The 19,209-nt window shown below is 39.4% G+C and overlaps 1 protein-coding gene and 1 non-coding gene across 2 annotated transcripts in view; both read right to left on the reverse strand.

The window, feature by feature from the left end:
- DNAI1 (dynein axonemal intermediate chain 1) overlaps positions 1 to 19,209 on the reverse strand; it is a 54,796-nt gene that overhangs the window by 32,656 nt on the left and 2,931 nt on the right. The window contains exons 2-4 of the mRNA XM_064490132.1: positions 4,400 to 4,432; positions 2,992 to 3,090; positions 2,730 to 2,810 (exon numbers count right to left, since the gene is read on the reverse strand). Coding sequence (XP_064346202.1) covers positions 2,730 to 2,810; positions 2,992 to 3,090; positions 4,400 to 4,432 — 213 coding nt within the window. The remainder of the gene's footprint in view (positions 1 to 2,729; positions 2,811 to 2,991; positions 3,091 to 4,399; positions 4,433 to 19,209) is intronic.
- On the reverse strand, positions 17,805 to 17,911 carry LOC116151805 (U6 spliceosomal RNA). The gene has a single exon (XR_004135389.1). It is a non-coding gene; the product is annotated as a U6 spliceosomal RNA (small nuclear RNA).

A 19,209-nucleotide genomic window follows, 5' to 3' on the forward strand; every position in this document is an offset into this window, starting at 1 on the left:
ATTTTTTAGATTCCACATATAAGTGATATCATATGCTTTTTGTCTTTCTCTAACTTATTTAACTTAGCATAATATCCTCCAAGTCCATCTATGTTGTTGCAAACAGCAAAATTACATTCTTTTTTGTGGCTACTAGTCCATTTGGTATATATATCACATCTTTATCCATCCATCTGATGATGGACACATAGGTTGCTCCCATATCTTTGCAATCGTACATAGTGCTGTGATGAAAACTGAGGTGCATATATCTTTTTGAATTAGAGGAGGGTTTTTTCTGGTTTTTTTTTTTTTTTTTTTTTTTGGATATATACACAGGAGTAGAATTGCTGGGTCATATGGTAAGTTCTATTTTTAGGGTTTTTTTTTTTTAAGAAACTTCCATACTATTTTCCACAGTGACTGCACCAATTTACATCCTCACCAACAGTGTATAAGAGCTCCCTTTTCTCCACATCTTCACCAGCATCTGTTATTTGTGGTCTTTTTAATGCTAGCCATTCTGACAGGTGTGAGGTGGTATCTCACTGTGGTTTGGATTTGCATCTCCCTGATGATTAGTGATGTTGAGCATCTTTTCATGTGCCTGTTGGCCATCTGTATGTTTTTTTGGAAAAATATCTATTCAAGTCTTCTGCTCATTCTTTGGGTTGTTTGGTTTTCTTGATGTTGAGTTGTATAAGCTGTTTATATATTTTGGATATTAACCCTTTATTGATCATATTATTTGCAAATATTTTCTCCCATTCAGTAAGTTGTCTTTTTGTTTTGTTGATGGTTTTCTTTGCTGTGCAAACACTGTTAAATTTAATTAGGTCCTATTTGTTTGTCTTTGCTTTTATTTCCTTTGCTTTAAGAGACAGATCCAAAGAAAATTGCTATGATTTATGTTAAGAGTCTTCTGCCTATATTTTCCTCTAGGAGTTTAATGGTTTCTAGTCTTATATTTAGGTCTTTAATCCATTTTGAGTTTACTTTTGTATATGGTGTTAGAGAATGTTCTAATTTCATTATTTTACATATAGCTGTCAAGGACATATTTTAAAATACATTCTCCCAACTCTGAGCAGCTCTAGATTTACCTATCACTGCCTCCTACGTCCATGCCAAGGGATCCTGTCTCACCTGTCTGACCACAGACCTCAGAGAGGTCACACACAGTTTTCAAATATGCCTGGCCTGGCCTGGCCTTTTCTCCACCGTATTTAGTGGATGCCAGGGCTGGATAGATCCTTCCAGGATACCAAATGCTCAGTCCCCCTGTTCCATACAAGAGGATCACAGAAATCTAGAAAAGGTTTGGGTTTGGGACTTGTCAGGTCACACAGCAAATGAGAAGCAGGGCTAAGGTTAAAGCCTGGGTAACCTTGTTCATTCTTTCTTCAACAAACAATTTTTTTTAATTGAAGTACAGTCAGTTACAATGTGTCGATTCCTGGTGTACAACACAATGTCCCAGTCATGCATATATATACATATATTCATTTTCATATTATTTTTCATTAAAGGTTATTACAAGATATTGAAAATAGTTCCCTGTGCTATACAGAAGAAACTTGTCCTAAAATTGATTGTGGTGATAGCTGCATAATCTGTGAATATACTAAAAGCCACCGAATTGTACACTTTAAATGGGTGATTGTATGGTATGTAAACTATATCTCAATAAAAACTGTTTTTTAAAAAAGAGAAAGAAACTGTTAATAGTAGTTGTCTCCAAGGCAGAGGACATGGGAGGAAGGTTTAATTTTCACTGTATTTTCATTGTTCTTTTGAATCTTTTGAAATTAGTACCATGGGTTTCTAGATTTCTAATATATATTCAAAACTGTGTGAGTGTGTGTACACATACATAAATTTTTTTTAAAGAAGTGTAATGTTGCTTTAGAGTCAGTCAAGCTAGTCTAAATTTTGTTTTAAATCCTGGCTGTGCGACTTTTGTAATTTGTTTTATCTAATTTATCCTCCATGTCTATAAAATGAAGATAAAAATAGTCCCTGTATCAAAGAAACCTGAGTATCAAATGAGATATCCTATGTAAGAGTTCTAATATAGGACCTGACACTGGCACAGAGTAAGCATGGAACAAATAGATCTTAAAAAAAGGAAATAAAAATTGTATGTATCACTTCGACTTTAGGGCTCACAGGGGCTGACCTTGCTACAGCTGAAAACAGTGTTTTCCTGCTTTCCCCCTTAAAGATGTGCCACATACATGTCTACCAAGTGAGAATGTGCCCAGACCACGTGTACCAGAGGAATGTCCTGATGGAGTCCATGGCCTGTGCGGCTGTGATGTCAGGAGACTCTGAGAACGGAACCTGCTTGGGCCTCTTCCCAGGCCAGCTCCTTGTCCAGAGGGGAGTTTGTACCCATGTGTCTGGCTGGAGGAACACCCAGCTTCTGAAGACCCAATAGTTGATGTTATTAGTGACAAACACGTTGTACATATTGGAGAAGTATTTTTCTAACCAAATGATTCCCTTCAGGATTCCTGAAAAGAGTGGCTCTGCAAGGCGCTTAAGGCAATGCAATCAGTAAGACTGCAAGGGAGATTCTTTAAAGAAATTTCGAAAATTTCTGTAAAACGCCAAGTAAAACCCCAGGGTTCTAGCCAAAGACCTCAGCTGAAAAGTGATCTCTCTAATAGCTGAGAGGTTTTTGCAACATAGCGAGTCAACAAGCCAAGAAGTACATAGAGGCCCCTGCCCCAGAGCTGATGACTTACTTTGAAGCTGTACCTGACAATGTTCTGGGGTGCATGTGGGTTGTTGGCTGTCAGAATCCGGGTGAACTCCTCCTTTAGCTCCTAAGGGAGAGAAATACCAAGAGGGTCAAACATGGAGGGTTCCCCCCCATCCAAGGAGCCCCCATGGTGTCAGCAGACATCTCACACCTGTGAGATGAAGGATACATCTTTGTTCTGTGCAGAACACATCTCGGAAGCTGGAGGAGGTGGAAGGAGCAAGGGTAGGATGCTGCTTACTTACCGCATCAGTCAAATCCAGCTGGTCAGGGGGTTTAACTGTGGCTTTGGACTGGGCCCATTCATCTGTCCCTTCTCCTACATCAGTTCCTGAATCTTCATCCTGGACCAAAAGCACGTGTGAGAATCAAGAGTGCCTGATCTGCTTAGACAAGCAAGCAGTGCTGCAGGAAGCCCTTTAGTTCCCAAATCCTCCCAGAAGCCAAGCTCTGCCCTGCACAAAAAACATGAAATGTACAACAGACCCCTCATGGAAGAGTCTAAAGGAACTGCTCAGGCCAGAGTTCTCATTGCCTGGAAAATCATGGCCACCTCAGCCCTGGGGGTTCAGGCTAAGCTGGAACATTGTGGCAGGCCTTTGGCCCCTGTAGTGGGACCAGAAGAACTGATTCCTCCTTACTGCTTCCCATGTAGTCTGGGAACTAACGGCCAGGACCAGCGGCAAAAGGCAAGGCTTTACGGGAAATGAAAGGACACTCAGCTGTTCTTTAAGTTACTTCAACTCTAATTCACATTTAACTTTCTAATTTGCCACCTTAAGGTTACTCTTACAGCGATACTCTCCATACCTGGTAACTTTGAGCCTCATAGTCCCATAAAACCCTTGAAGCAAAATAATCAAGGACTAGAAGTTTTCCCTTCCCTGAGAGACAGTTAAAGACCTTGCCAAAGTGGCCCATGGCACATTAAAAAATATTCACCCTCACTAGCAATTGAAGATATGCAAAATAAAACAATGCAGTTTTTCACTATAAAACTGGTGAAAACTAAACCAAACCGGTATTCAGTAGTGTGGGAAAATGGGCACCCATAAATCAGCATAACCTTTTTTTCTAAAGAGCAGTTTGGAAATATTTATCAGAAGCCTAGTAAGTGTTTATACTCTTTGATCCCAATTTCTATGTATAGGAATTTATAGTAAGAAATAACCAAGGATATGCCTAAACACTTAAATGCATGAATGTTTGTTGGAGGATTGGTCATAATAGTGAAAAAAAGGAAGTCTTTAAATGTCCAACAGTGGAACATTGTTGAACAAAATTATGGCATGGCCTTCAGAAACATATAGTAAACTATTATGCAGTAATTTTAAATGATGCTATGAAAGTATATTTATTGGCAATGGAAAGTATTCTAAATATATTATGTAAAAAGTAGATTATAAAATAACATACAGTTTGATTCCAGTTAAAGATGAGTATGTGTAATTTTCACATATGCATAGACATATCTAGGCGGATATAGCATCACATGTCAATTAAGAGGTTTCCTGGGGTGATAGGGTTAAAGGTGATTTTAATGTTCTTTTTGCTCATTTGAGTTTTCTAAAAATAAATATATATAGCTAATATTTCAACAGAAAAATTGCTATTAGCTCCTTGCTGAGAGACTGTGGTGGCCTCAGCACTTACTCTCTTTCTGGATCCTCTGCCCACGTTGAGGCTCTGAAAAAAGAACAGAAACAGAAGGTAAGTCATCAGTGAATCTCCGTGGGAATATCAGAAACGGTATTACAGGGAAGTTTCTGTCCAGGGACCGAGAAGACAAGGGACATTGAGCTTTCCCAAGTCTCAAAAACAGTCCTCTCAGTGACAACATGTGCCCAGCCAAGGAGGTCCTGTATCTGAGGCAACCCCATTCCAGCATCAGTGGGGCTGACCTGTGAAGAGCAACCAGATAACTTAGCACCTGTCATTTCTTATTTGTAACTAGTTCAACAAACATTTTTTTAAATTTTATCTTTTATTGAAATGTTAATTCAATAAAGTTACAATGTTAGTTTCAGGACAGTCTCTTCAGCAAATGGTGTTGGGAAAACTGAACAGCTGCATGTAAATCAATAAAGTTAGAACAGTCCCTCACACCATACACAAAAATAAACTCAAAATGGCTTAAAAACTTAGACATAAGACAAAACACTATAAACCTCTTAGTAGAAAACATAAGCAAAATATTATCTGACAAAAATCTCAGAAATGTTCTCCTAGGGCAGTCTACCCAGGCAATAGAAATAAAAGCAAAAATAAACAAATGGGACCTAATTAAACTTTTAAGCTTTTGCACAGCAAAGGAAACCATGAGCAAAACAAAAAGACAACCTATGGAATGGGAGAAAATATTTGCAAAAGATAAGACCCAGAAGGGCTTAATTTCCAGAATATATAACAGCTCATACAACTTAATAACAAAAAAACAAACAACCCAATCCAAAAATGGGCAGAAGACCACAAGCAATTCTCCAATGAAGACATACAAATGGCCAATAAGCACATGAAAAAAATGTTCAATATCAATATTAGAGAAATGAAAATCAAAACTACAATGAGATATCATTTCACACCAGTCAGAATGGCCATCATTAAAAAGTCCACAAATGATAAATGCTGGAGAGGGTGTGGAGGAAAGGGAACCCTCCTACATTGTTGGAGGGAATGTAGTTTGGTGCAGCCACTGTGGAAAACAGTATGGAGATTTCTCAAAAGACTAAAAATAGGCTTAACATATGATCCAGCAATCCCACTCCTGGGCATATAACCAGAGGGAACCATCATTCAAAAAGATACATGCATCCCAGTGTTCACAGCAGCATATTTATAATACCTAAGACATGGAAACAATCTAAATGTCCATCGACAGATGATTAGATAAAGAAGCTGTGGTATATTTATACAGCAGAATACTACTCAGCCATAAAAATAATAAAATAATGCCATTTGCAGCAACATAGGTGGAGCTGGAGACTGTTATTCTCAGTGAAGTAAGCCACTCATATGTGGAATCTTAAAAAAAAACACAGCATGTATAATGGCAAGAGCAGAACAATGACAGAGACAGTAAAATGTTCTACCAACAAGCCAAAACCCTGCAGTACTTACACAGAACAAATAGGTGTTACTGGTGATGGAGCAGAAGGGAGATCAGTGGAGGCTGGGGATGTGAAGGAGGGGCTCTTAGAAGAAGAAAGTCTAGAGCCCTTAAGGAGGGGTCAAGATAGCAGAGAAGCCAAAGGGCACATGTTGGTGGCAGCGTGGCACACTGGGCAGAGACCTCTGCCTCTGGCTCTCGCTCACCACCTGTGTGATCTTGGGGGAAGTCTGGGCCTCGGTTTCCCAAATGCAAAGCGAGGGAGTTAGACCGGCTAGGCTCTTACGGCTCTTCCGTGGCAAGGTCTTTGGGAGAGACTTTGATGGCGGAGGGGAGGAAAGGGATTCCAGGAAGAAAGAAGGGCATGTCTTGGCTTGGCCTGGGATTGTTGCCGGTAGGGCAGGCAGCAGGATTCAGATTTCTGCCAGGTTGCCAAGGTTTCCAGCGATGGGAACCCTTCTTTGAGGCTAAGCAGCATGAGCCAGAAAGTTGCTTTCCTTTGAAGAGCCTCTGATCCCTAAGGTAACGAGATGGAAGCGTCATAATGTCCAACAGCTTTCTGGCCCACAACAGAGAACTGGAGGGCTAACCCAAATCCAAACTGCCAGCCATAAATAGAAAACGAGATCCAGTTACCATTGCCCCCCGTAAATATGTCTGTAAAACATTTATCTGGCAATAAAAGAACTGACAAGGCAGTTTGAGTGTAATTGTTTTTGGCAGTTGGAAATATTTCAATTAACACACTATAAAAGCCACACTATAATAAATGCAAAACAGGCCAATGAAATCAGCTACAGCCCTGACTTCCCAACCATGGAAAAGGAGATTGAATGTCAGGCTGCCACTTTGGGCCCTTGGTCCTCCAGAAGGAGAAGCCTGAGACAGACAAGCCTGAATTCCTGGAAAGTTTTTGATGGTTCCTCCCAAAAGCCGTCAAACCGCAGAAGCAGCAAGCCCAAACTCCCTCCTCTGGCCCTCAGAACTCTACCGTCTGGCCCCACGTCTCCATTCCAGCCTGCTTTCCCACCGCTCTGAGGTGCAGCCCAGCAAGACTACTCACATTTCCTAAGCTTGGCCCCTGCTTTTCCACCTCTACATCCTTGCTTTTACCATTCTTCCTGCCAAGAATGCCATCTTCCTCTTCTCCCTCCCTGTTCCCACTATCTCTGCCTAACCAGAAAAACCCCTACCCAGCTAGCCTTCACTAGCCCTTTATCTTATCCTGACCTTTCTCCTACCCTCCTCTACTCTTCATTGCCTCACTCTGAGCAAGGCTCTGCTTCACCTCCCATCATCACCATAAGCACTGGCTGTTGTGAGATGAAGGATGAAATGTATCTTTAAATAGACACTCTGTTGTCTGGGTTTTGGTCTGCAAAAGGGGACAGAATTATGAAAAGAAGCATAACACTGCAATGTACATCGGAGGCAGCTTGGAGATTCCAGCAAGGGAGGTCCACCATTCTAATACACTGACCAAAGAAGATGCTCTACTCTTGGACAGGTCATTCTATTTCATCAAGGGATGAGTCTATGGAGGAGTGGTGCCAGAATAGGAACCCCGCCATGACAGTCAAAGTAACCCTGGTGATCAGTGGGATAACAGACATCCCAGGCTTCATAGTAGAGAATTTTTCTACCCTCATTGTTACAGGTTTTAGTGTGAGCATCCTGAGGGCAGGAACTGGTAAGAACTCAGCTGCCTAGAGGTCACTTCTCAGTTCTCTTACAGGGCCAGACATTGCTGGGGGTTCCCTTGTTCCTTCTTGAAACTTCTCCACTTCCATTTCCATGTCACCAGCCTCTCCAATAGTCCTTTCTCAACATCCTTGACCCCTCCAGGAATGTATGCTTGACTCTCTACACTTCTATTACTACACACTCCCATTGCGCGCTCTTACTCCCAACTCATAGATTCATCTTCCACCTTATGATGACGCTCAAATCTACTTCTGTAGCTTAGACTTTCTAGAACCTCATGTTCAAATTGCTGACAGAGTACTCAAACTCAGTATCTTAAAAACCAACCTCATTATGTTCTTTTCCCACACTCAACCACCCCCAAATTTCTATCTCCTCCAGTATTTCCTGTCTTACTCAAGTGCACCATCATTCAGGCACCCAGGTTGGAAACTGGGGGTCATCAAAGATATCCTTCCTCACCTTCTTACTAGCCTCATATTTCAAAGTCTAACAATTCCAACACTTTACTATCTTTCACAACCAGCCTCTCCATTTATACCCTCTTATACCCTTACTATCTCTTGCTAAACTATATTTGTTTTCCCCAACTCCAGTTTCTCTCCACTCTAATAATTCTTTATCTATCATCATTTTCAGCTATTGAGCACTTACTCTGGGCCACAAATTTACTAAGCAATTTATCTATATTATCTCATTTAATCCCCACAACCACCCTATGCGGAAGGAGCTATCGTTATTCCTATTTCACAGAGGCATAGCAAGATCAAGCAACTGACCCCAGAGTGACCAGGATTTAAACCCACACTTTAAATCACTATCTATAAGTGATCTTCCTAAAATATAAATCTGATTTAATTTCTCCTGATTTAAAGCTACCAAAGGCTCCCCATCAGCCATGAGATGAATCCCAAGCTCCCTGACACAGCATCCACCTCATCTCCAACTCTTTTCCTGCCACAACCATGGAAGGGTGCTTTGAAAATGGAAATTCTGGTCAATGTAACAGGTGATTATCGTTGCCACCTACTGGGCATTTACCTGCACTTAGAACAGTGTAAGTAACCCATTTGTCCCTGAGCATATTTTAGGGGTAAGTAAGGAGATCAAAAATTCTTAAGCTGCTCCCTGACATGAAGATACAATATTTAAAAAACAGGTATATGATCATATGTACCCATGGGGCCCAAATGTGGGTTTGAGTTCCTTCCCTGCCATCTACTAGGTCTATGACTCTAGCTAAGTTTCTTGTCTTCTCTGAACCTCAGTATCCTTATCTTTTAAATAGGCATCATAAAAATACCCTCCCAATTACAGTCATAGGCTCGTTATGAAGATTAAATGAGTCAATGCACATAAAATGCATAGAATGGTGCCTGGCTGGAGTTTCTGCCCCATAAATGATAGTTGGCAGTATTATTATTCCAATTTATAGACCCTGTTCTGCCCTCAGCCACACGGGCCCTTTGCTAACTAGGAAGCACCTGCCCTAGGGATGACTAGAGGCTTCAGCAGCTCACGTGTCCAGCCAAGAGTTCAATGCCGAAACATGTTTGTTCCTGGAAAGAGTGGCTCTTGGAAGCATGCAAACCCACAGACGGTGCATCCTCCTTCCTGGGGCCCAGGAGACTTCGTTTACCATTTCAGTTGTCTTGGTCCTTATTTTAAAACTCACTAACAGGTTTCCATTAGGCTAAATTGAAACTAAATACCTCACCAGCTTGCAGTTTCCGTTTCTAAAAGGGTAAAAGCTCTTAGTCCCAAAGGGAAGGTAATTTACCAACAAATCTTCCTCCAGCTACACTGACTGCATTTCAAATCCCCGAGCCTAGTGCAGTGTCTAAAGCACACAGAAGAGCTTCAACAAGTATAGCTGAAAGAGATGTCAAAATTTTGAAACTCTAGGTGCAGGGTGATAGGCACGATCATACACTATTGTGGGTATGCCAACTAATTCAAACTTTTTATAGGGTTATTTGACAATACCTGCCAAAATTTTAAATTCAGATACCCCTCAACTCAGCAACTCTGCTTTCCTGAATTTTTCTTATAGAAATACTCATACATATGCAGAAGATGTATGTATGAAACTGCTTGCTGTAGCATTTTTGGTAGTATTTTTAAAATGGAAAAAAACGTAAATATTCATTGATAGGGGCCTAGTTAAGTAAATTACGGTATAGCCATTCAATGGGATATTATGCATATTTTTAAAAGAATGAGGTAAACTTTTATGTATTGTTATGGAAAGCTGTCCAGGCAAGTTACATAAATAGATGACCCATCTGCTTACTTTAAGAATATGTGTGTGTGTGTATTTGCATATAGAGGCAAAATTTCTGGAAGAATATATAGATTCTGTTGATAGTGGTTTGGTCCAGGAAATGCGACTGGAAAATTGTGCAGAAGGAACCAATACTGTTCACCTTGTACTCATTCTAATGGTTTTAATACTTTAAACGTGAATGTGCATCTTTTATAACTTAAAATGCTAATAAGAATTTTAAGAATCAAGAAAATCCAGTTCAACAGGGTTTTTTTCCCCCTATTAATGTCGTGTTTACAGTGCACAAAATGCAGTAAAAGGAACATGAGACCATGCTCCTGCCTCTCTGAAAGCCCAAGAGGGAAGAAGCCAACTCTACGGGATCCTGCCGAGATAAGGCCACGGAAGGCAAGGCAGGGTAGCATTCAAAATCTGAAGCTGTAGAGTAAGCCTTGGTTGGATTCCAGACTCTGCCACGAACTATATGTGTGACCTTGAATAAGGTATTTAGTCCCTAATTCTCATTCTCTCATTTATAAGGTAGAGAAAAATATTAGTGCCCTCCTTGAGGCAGGAAGCCCCATAAAAAACCAGCAGGACCCCCAAGCAGGACCACTACTCTCATGCCAGCACCATCCGGTTCCCTGGCCCAGAGGCTCTATCTCGCTTTTTGCCTCTGAAACGGCTTACTTACCCCTAAAATTATATTGGTTCCCTGAGCTCACTTCTGATTGGTTATTTCCTTCACTCCTGATTGGTTATTACTCTCACTTCTTATTGGTCCACTTCCCTAACTTCTGATTAGTCCACTTGTAGTACTTCATTTGCATGGAGCTCACTCCTGATTGGTTATTTCTCTCACTCCTGATTGGTCCATTCCCCTCACTTCTGATTGGTTATTTCTCTCACTCCTGATTGGTCTATTTCTACAAAGCTTGTTCCTAGTCCGTCAACTTCTGTTATACTTCATTTGCATATGACGTTGGGAAGTGTAAAACTGGCAGCCTATAAAGGCCTGTGTAAACCTACAGACAGAGACTCCTCTGTGCCTGCTGGAGTTCTTCAGCTCTCTGAGTGCTGCTTGGTCTCTCATCGGATCCAGGTTGCTGTCACAAGAGGTGTAACACATATTTCCACGACATCCTCAGACTTGCTGTGAGGATAAAATAAAACAATGCATGAAGAGAATCTTTCTTAGAGCCCAGCACTCAGTAAGCCCTCATGTAACAGTGGCAGTATTATTATTTTATTATTTTATCATGGTCTGCTATGCATGGCAATTGAGTCCCATTCTGAGGGATTTATTGAATAGTTGAAAAGTATGTTGTCCAGGTTCCATGAAATCCTTGTCAGAAAGGAAGCTATAAATCTCAGGAGTGTCACAGCAGAAGGATAGAAATAAAAGTACCTTCCACTTATACAGCATCATTCACTTTCCCAAACACTTTGGAATACATCATCTCATTTGACTATATCTTTTGTGGATGGATGATGAATTTTGTCAACTTTTTTTCTGAATCTATTAGGATGTTGTCATCTGATTTTTCTCCCTTTTATTCTGGTAATGTGAAGAAATACGTTGAGTTTTTAATGTTAAGCTAACTTTCTCTTATTGGAATAAACCCCACTTGGTCTGATATATTATTCTTTCTATATATTGCTGGAACAGATTTGCTAATATTTTGTTGGATTTTTTTGCATTTATGTTCATGAAACATATCGGCCTCTCCTCTTTTCTTGTAATAGCTTTGATTTTGATATCAGAGTTATGCTGACATCATCAAATAAGTTGGGGCTTTTTCCCTTCTCTATTTTCTGTAAGATTTTGTGTAAGATTGGTGTTACTTACTCTTTACATATTTGATATAATACAGTGAAACCATTTGGCCTGGACTTTCTTTGTGGGAAGATCTTAAATTACAAATTCACTTTCTTTAAATAAGGATTCTTCATATTTTCCATGTATTTTTGTGTCAATTAAGGTAAACTATGTTTTTCAAGAAATTTGTCCAGTCAAGTTGTTGAATATATCACCATAAACTTGTTGATAATACTCCTTTATTATCCTTTTTAATATTTATACAATCTATAATGATACCTCATTTTCTCTCCTGATATTAACTATTGTTTTCTTTTTATCTTGATGAGCCTTGCTAAGTTTCATCAATTTTATCAATCTTTTCAAAGAACCAACTTCTGATTTTATTAATTTTCTGTATTTTTCATTGTTTCGTAGAAACAGTGAAATGAATAAATTAATAAATGGGATTGAAATAAATTTTTTTATTCTATTATTCTGGATCTAATTTGCTCATCTTTTTGTGTTTTCTTAAGGTTGAAATTCAGAATTGATTTAAAATCTTCTATTTTTTTGTTGAATGATTCTTTTTAAAAAATTTACAATATCTTATTTTTTAAATTGAAGTATAGTTGATGTACAATATGTTACAGGTACACAATATAATGATTCACAAATTTTTAAAGGTTATACTCCATTTATATTGGAGTATATAAAATATTGGCTATATTCTCCATGTTGGACAGTACATACTTGCAGCTTATAAAATCTTTCTTCTTTTCTAAAATAGGCATTTAAAACTATACATTTTCATTAAGTACAACTTTAGCAAGATGCCACAATTTGTGATGTTATATTTTCATTACCATCCAATTAAAAATGTTTTCTAATTTCCCTTGTGCTTTTTTTCACATTTAGAAGTGCATTCTTTAATATCTAAATATTTGGGGATTTTAAGGATACTGCTATTCATTTTTAATTTAATTCCATTTTGGTCAAACTGTTCTTAGTATGCTGAGATTCTTTCTGTCATGGATGGAGGTTGAATTTGAATTAACATCTGTGAGATACTAATCTTTTGAATTGTATTGAGACTCACTGTATGTCCTAACATACGGTCTATTTTTTTTTTTAACATTCTTCAGTTCTTGAGTGTAGTGTTCTATAAATGTTAATTAGGTCAAGTTGGTTAACAGATCTACATCTTTCAATTACTGAGAGAAGAGTCTTAAAATATGCAACTATTATTTTATAGTTTTCTATTTCTCCCTTTAGCTCTTTCAGTTTTTGATTCATGTATCTTGCAGTGCTATTAATAGGTATGTACACATTTGTGATTTTATATTGCCTCTTGAATTGACCTTTTATCATTATGAAATGTCCCTATTTATCTTTGGAAACACTCCTTGTCTTGAAGCCTACTCAGTTCTGATGCTACAGCCATGCAACTTTCTTATGCTTGCTATTTGCATGGTGTACTTTTCCATTCTTTTCTTTTAAAAATTTCTTTACATTTAAAATATATTTCTTATAAGCAGCATATAGTTGCGTCTTGCTTTTTTTCCCCCTAGGTTGATAAACTGGCTTTTAGTTGAAAGTATTGGTATGGTTGTTTTTACCATATTGCCCTTTGTTTTCTGTTTTTCATCTGCTTTTGTTCCTCTGTTCATCTTCTGCCTTCTTTTGTGTTAATTGAGTTTTTTAGTATTTCACTTTATTTTCTCTATCGGCTTTTTAGCTGAGCCTTCTTGTATTACTTTCTAGTGGTTGTTCTAAGGTTTACAATATGCATCCTAAATGTGGCCTAGTCTACTAAGAATAAATAACCTATCACTTCATATTTCACAATGTAATAACCTTATAACATCTTAATTCAATTTACCACTACAACCTCATCCTTTGCCCTATTGTCAAGTATTTTATTTCTATATAAATTATAAGCCCCATCTGACACTAGTATTATTTTTGCTTTAAACAGTCATATGCCTTTTAAGAAAAGAGAAGAAAAAAAAAAAAAGTCTAGCCTTTTATCTTTGGCCATACATTTACTACTACCACTACTTTTCGGTCCTTCCAACAGATAGAGCTTCCATCAGGTATCATTTTCCTTCATCCTAAAGAACTTCCTTCCATACTTCTTGTGGTGAAGGTCTGCTGATGACAACTTCTATCAACTTTAGTTTATCTGAAAATGTATTTATTTAACTCTTCTTTTTGAGGGATATTTTTGTTGGATATAGAATTCTGCCTTGGCAGTAATTTTCTTTCACTGTGTTAATTATGACATTCCGTTGTCTTCTGACTTCTCTTGTTTACAATGGGAAGTCAGCCATGATCATATTATTCCACTCTATGCGTTATGTCACTTTTCTCTGGCTACTGTCAAGATTTTATTTTTATCTTTGGTTTTCAGTATTTTGACTGTGAGGGACCTAAATGTGGACTCACTGAGCTTCTGATAATACTATATGTTTTCCACCAAATTTAATAAATTTTTGACCATTATTTCTTCAACTATTTTTCCCCTTCCTCTCTTTCCTTCTGGGATTCCAGCTTCTTACATGTTCCAGATACATATGTGACATATTCCCACAGGTCCCTAAGGCTCTTTTTTGTTTTTTCAACCTTGTTTTTCTCTGTTCTTCAGATTGGATAATTTCAATGGCTCCATCTTCACATTCAGTATTTAGGCCCATCCAATAAATTTTTCATTTCTGATATTTATTTTTTTATTGTTTCCATTTTTTTTTGCTTAGTTCTCCATCCATTAAATCAATATTTTCTTTAAGTCCATAAATATATTTCTAACAGCTGGCTTAAAGTCATTGTCTGCTAATTCCAACATTGGGTTATCTCACTGGTATCACTGTGGTCTCCTTTGCATCTCTCTCCCTGAGCCATGATCAAGAATTTGACCCAAGGCAGAAAGCAAGGGTAAGCATGTGACTCATTCTGAGTGTTTTCCTTCCCTCAGGAATCACTGTCCTGAGGGAATGCCTTAAACAGCTGCCTCACATATTGTGTCCAGGATGACAGTTGTTTATAGTGGGATGATAAGTCCAGCATGAATTGCTCCATCATGGCCAGAATATAAGTCTCCTATATCAAAACCTTTAAGGTTATACATAAAATGTGACGCATTTTAAAATTCATTGCAGAAATGCGCTATTTAAAAAAAAAAAAAAAAGCCTAAAGTCTTTTGTAAAGGACTGAATCTTTGTAATGTAAATATCAGTCCTGAATGGAGGCATTGGGTTGGAAAAGATCTGAGGCCCTTTCTGCACAATGTATGAGAGATTAATCCCAAGCAATGTAGAAGTTACTTTGGAGGAAAGCAGGTTATTCCTTGCAAAGGAGGAGCCCAGGAAAGACCATATCTCATTCTAAGGGAAATTGCTCTGCTCACAGCTTTGGCTGCTTAGAGAGTCATAGGATCTTGTCCCTCCCTGATACAGCTTAGCAATGAACAGGTGAGCTCAGGACAATCAGATTTCTTCTCTAAGAGTTTGAACTGGGACTACAAAGAGAACTGGTGGATGGATGGAAATTCTCATGGAGATGCTTGTGAGATAGAAGAGGCCAGAGTGGCCATGATGAGCTGACAACACATTGAATTATGAGGGAGCAGAAACCATAGAAAAGGTGGCTGGTTGGGAAATGAAAATAGAGAATGAACTACAGTTGCTAAGAAAAGTAGAGAGGTCATAAGAGAGATGGAGAAAGTAATGAGTACCTGTATTTCTTTGAGAACTAATAGTTTTCCAATTCTAATTCTAGGCTATCTATTTTTAATACCCACCCACAAACCCCCACATATACACCTTCCCCTTCACCCACTCACCCCTTTTACTTGAGGTTAACTAGTGTGAGACTCTATTCTTTGTAACTTACAGAGCTTAACTAAAATACATGTGCCTTAAAGTTTGCCAGGCTCATAAAAGGCAGGAGAAGTAGGAAAGACTTGGGCATTCCAGGCGGAGGGAACAAAATCAGTAACAAAGATACAGGGGCTTGGAACCAAGTGTCTGTCCAGGGATTAGCAGATTTGTTTTATCCATTTATATTCCAATTTGTTCCAAAGCAAGATTTGAGGCTGAATGTATGGATGGAAAAAAATAAATGAGAAAATGGATGTGAGGCAAAAATAAAAGTAGGCAAATAAGCTTAACATCAGTAGGGTCCCTATGTAATTAAGAGAATTAGGTGCTTTGGCTAGAACAAAGGAGGCATGAGCTGCTGCTTCTGCAGGCCCAGAAGGAAAAGTTAGGGTTCTGAGGAATGCAGTGCATACCTTTCCATCAGTCATTTATTGACTCACCAACTAAGTCATTCACTCATTATTTATTCATCCAGTATTTATTAAGCATTTACTATGCACCGGATGCTAGGATGACAGCTGAAGAAGAATAAAGGTTGAGTTGGTCCCGCTCCTAGGGTTCTCAAATCTATAAGTAAATGGAAGACATAAACCCACCATACAAAGCAGAATCCAGTGACTCCATGAATAGGACAAAGTGTTGTGAGACACAAAGCAGTGAAATCAAGGCAGTTTGATCAACGGCCATGTCCTTTGCTTGCTCCTTCCATACAACTCTGTCTCAGCGACTAGGAAGACTGAATGCTCCATACAAGTTCCTAACTGGCAGAAAACAATTTCATGTGGCTTGCTCACAGCTGGAGCCAGAGAACCAAAATTCCTCTTTAGCGTCAGCCTGCCGGCTGCAAGGCCCACGGGTAAGCACAAGACACCTCTGCCATTATTATTCAAATACCTGACATGTACTGAGTACTAACAATGTGCTAGGCTCCACGGTAAACAGGGGAGGAGACCAGGTTCTGGCCTCGAACGCTCACAGCTGTTTTATAATCTGATAATTGTGCATGACAAACCTCAGACCATAACTCTGAAAACAGCATGACTGTAATCATAACAAAATGGAACAGCCATTGGCAAAATTTGTTTTCTGGTTATCACTTCCAGAAGGAATTCTATAGCACTGCTAGGGGAAGAGAAGAGAAAACCCTCTTAACTTCCTGTCACTAACCCTCTAAATTATCTGCATCCATCCCTCCCTCCTTTCTCCTCTTCTGTTACAGTGTTCCACCTCTTGTCCCCAACTGATTCAATCCCACCTCCTCAGACACTTGGCTCTAGTCTTCATTATAGCTCCTTCATCTTCAGTGTCTCTCTATCCATGCCCAGCAAATGTCTCCCCTCAGTGTTTAACATATCCAAATCTTACTTTCACCTCTTAAAAAAAAAAAAACCCTTGTCTACATGGCCTTTACTGCCTGCTTCTTAGCTCAATTCAGTCTGGCTTTAATGTTTGAAATTGTTCTTTCCAAGGTCCCCGGTGACTTCCTAATTATTAAATCTGTTGGCTGTGTCTAGTTCTTATCTTCCTTAGCAGAGGCAACATGACTGACCACGTAACGTATAAACACTATAAACCCACTAAAAACACACTCCTCCCCAGAAAGACGTGATTCTTCCTCATAGTCGTCTAACCTCTCTGGTCACTCTTTCTTACTCTACGTTCTGGACTCTTCTTCCTCTGTCAAAACCTTACAGATGTTCCTCCTAGAAATCCTCCTCAATTCCTCCAGGATCAGTGTTAGGATCTCCTACCACATGCTTCCATAGTACCCTATGCTACTTCATCATTCATTCAGTAATCATTCACTGAGAGCTTCTAACATGATGGCTACTGTGTTAGGAGCTGACAATACAGATGTGAGCAAACAGATCCACAGGTTCTGCTCCCAATGAGCTCATGGTCTAATAGGAGAGACATACATAATCAAATAATTACACAAACAAGGAAATAATCACACACTGGGATGCACGCTGTGGAAGAAAGGATTAAGAGCAATGAGACTATAACAGAGGAGACTTTCTCTGCATTAAGGCGGTTGTGGGGACTGATGTTTGGGCTGGAATCTTAAGAGTGAGTACATGGATGAGGGAAGGCATGAAGAGAGCTCCAGAAAGAAGGGACAACGCACAGAACTGAAGTACAGCAGTAATAGGGGAAGAGTGGTACAAGTTCAGGCTTAGAGACCCAAGCAGACCTCAGCCCCTGAAGGGTTATCTAAAAATTCAGTCTCTATCCTAAGAGCAGTAGGAAGTCACAGAAGAGTTCTGAGTTGGGGATGACATAATCAGAGCACCAGGTTTGTTTTTTTTTATATGGAACGCTTCACGAATTTTCGTGTCATCCTTGCGCAGGGGTCATGCTAATCTTTTCTGTATCTTTCCAATTTTAGTATATATGCTGCCGAAGGGAGCACCAGATCACCAGTTTGAAAAGATCGCTTGGTGCAGTGTTGAGAATGGACTGGAAGGGACCTGAGCGGATGAGGGGAACACCAGTTACAAGGCCTTTACACACTCTAGGTGAGAAGTGACTGCAGGTGGGCTAGAGGGGTGGCTGTGAATATGAAAAGAGTGGTCTGATTTGAGACATTTAGAAGTAAAGGGGCAAAGGATTCTATCTAGGGCTGGGGAAGATAAGAGGATGAGGAGGTAAGGATGTGGGGATGTGGGGAGGGAAGGATGACACTGAGGAGAAGGGTCACAAGAGCAAGCATCTTACTTTGGATATACTGAAATGTATCAACTTCCCTTAGGTTCTGCTCACCTTCTCCCATCCTTTCTTCTGTGGATCCCAGGCCCAGTCATCAGACTGAAAATCTCTGACTCATCTAAGACTCTCTTTTGACTCTCCACCCATACGTGTCCACTAGCCCCTACCCTAGTCACACCTCATTAAGATCAATATTTCTAAGAGTATTGTCCCAGAGGGGCCTCTGAAGAGACCACAAAATGACCCAAAGATGTAACTTCTTTTCTTTGGCTCCTGCAGGCAAATGATGCAAAATTCCAGGCTTTGATTTTTTGTGGGTGTGGTAACTGAGTTATAAAGGAGTACTAAAATGTGTTAGTCATAAACTAAAATTAGCTTTTAACTGGAGCTCGCAGAAGACTCTAATTCAGTTCTCTACTAAGAAGTCTGGCTGCCAGGCAATGTTTGGCCACGATGCAGAGCTCCTCTTGCACACGTACATGCAGCCAGTGGGAATTCTTGAAATTTTCAGGAAGGACACTTTGTTATTGGGGTATTACCAGTGATGGCTTGAGCTGGTCGTGGTTTATGGTGCCTGACAGTCATGCATTTTAATTACAAATTATGATTCATGGAGCTTCGTCATGATCAGTTTAATATGCTGTGTTTATTTGATTAACCCTACAGAGTAGAGGGATAAACGTCTCTGACCTTATTTCTTGCCACTTTCCTTCTTCCTTCCTTGCTGATCCAGAACATGTGTAAGGAAGCTCCCATCTCAGGAACTTTACCATTTCTATGCCCTCTGTCTGGAATGCTTTCTCCGGCAGATACCACATAACTAACTCTTTCACTTCCATCAAGTCTTTCTGAAATGTCACCTCCGTGAAGCCTTCCCTGACCACTACATTTAAATCATAATCTTCTGGTTCCCTGAACTTCCTAGTCCATTTCCCTGCTTTATTTTTCTCCTTGACACCTATCACCATCTGAAAAACTACGTATTTTACTTGTTTGTTTATT

Source organism: Camelus dromedarius, chromosome 10, assembly GCF_036321535.1.
Source record: "Camelus dromedarius isolate mCamDro1 chromosome 10, mCamDro1.pat, whole genome shotgun sequence".
NCBI classification, from domain to species: Eukaryota; Metazoa; Chordata; class Mammalia; order Artiodactyla; family Camelidae; genus Camelus; species Camelus dromedarius.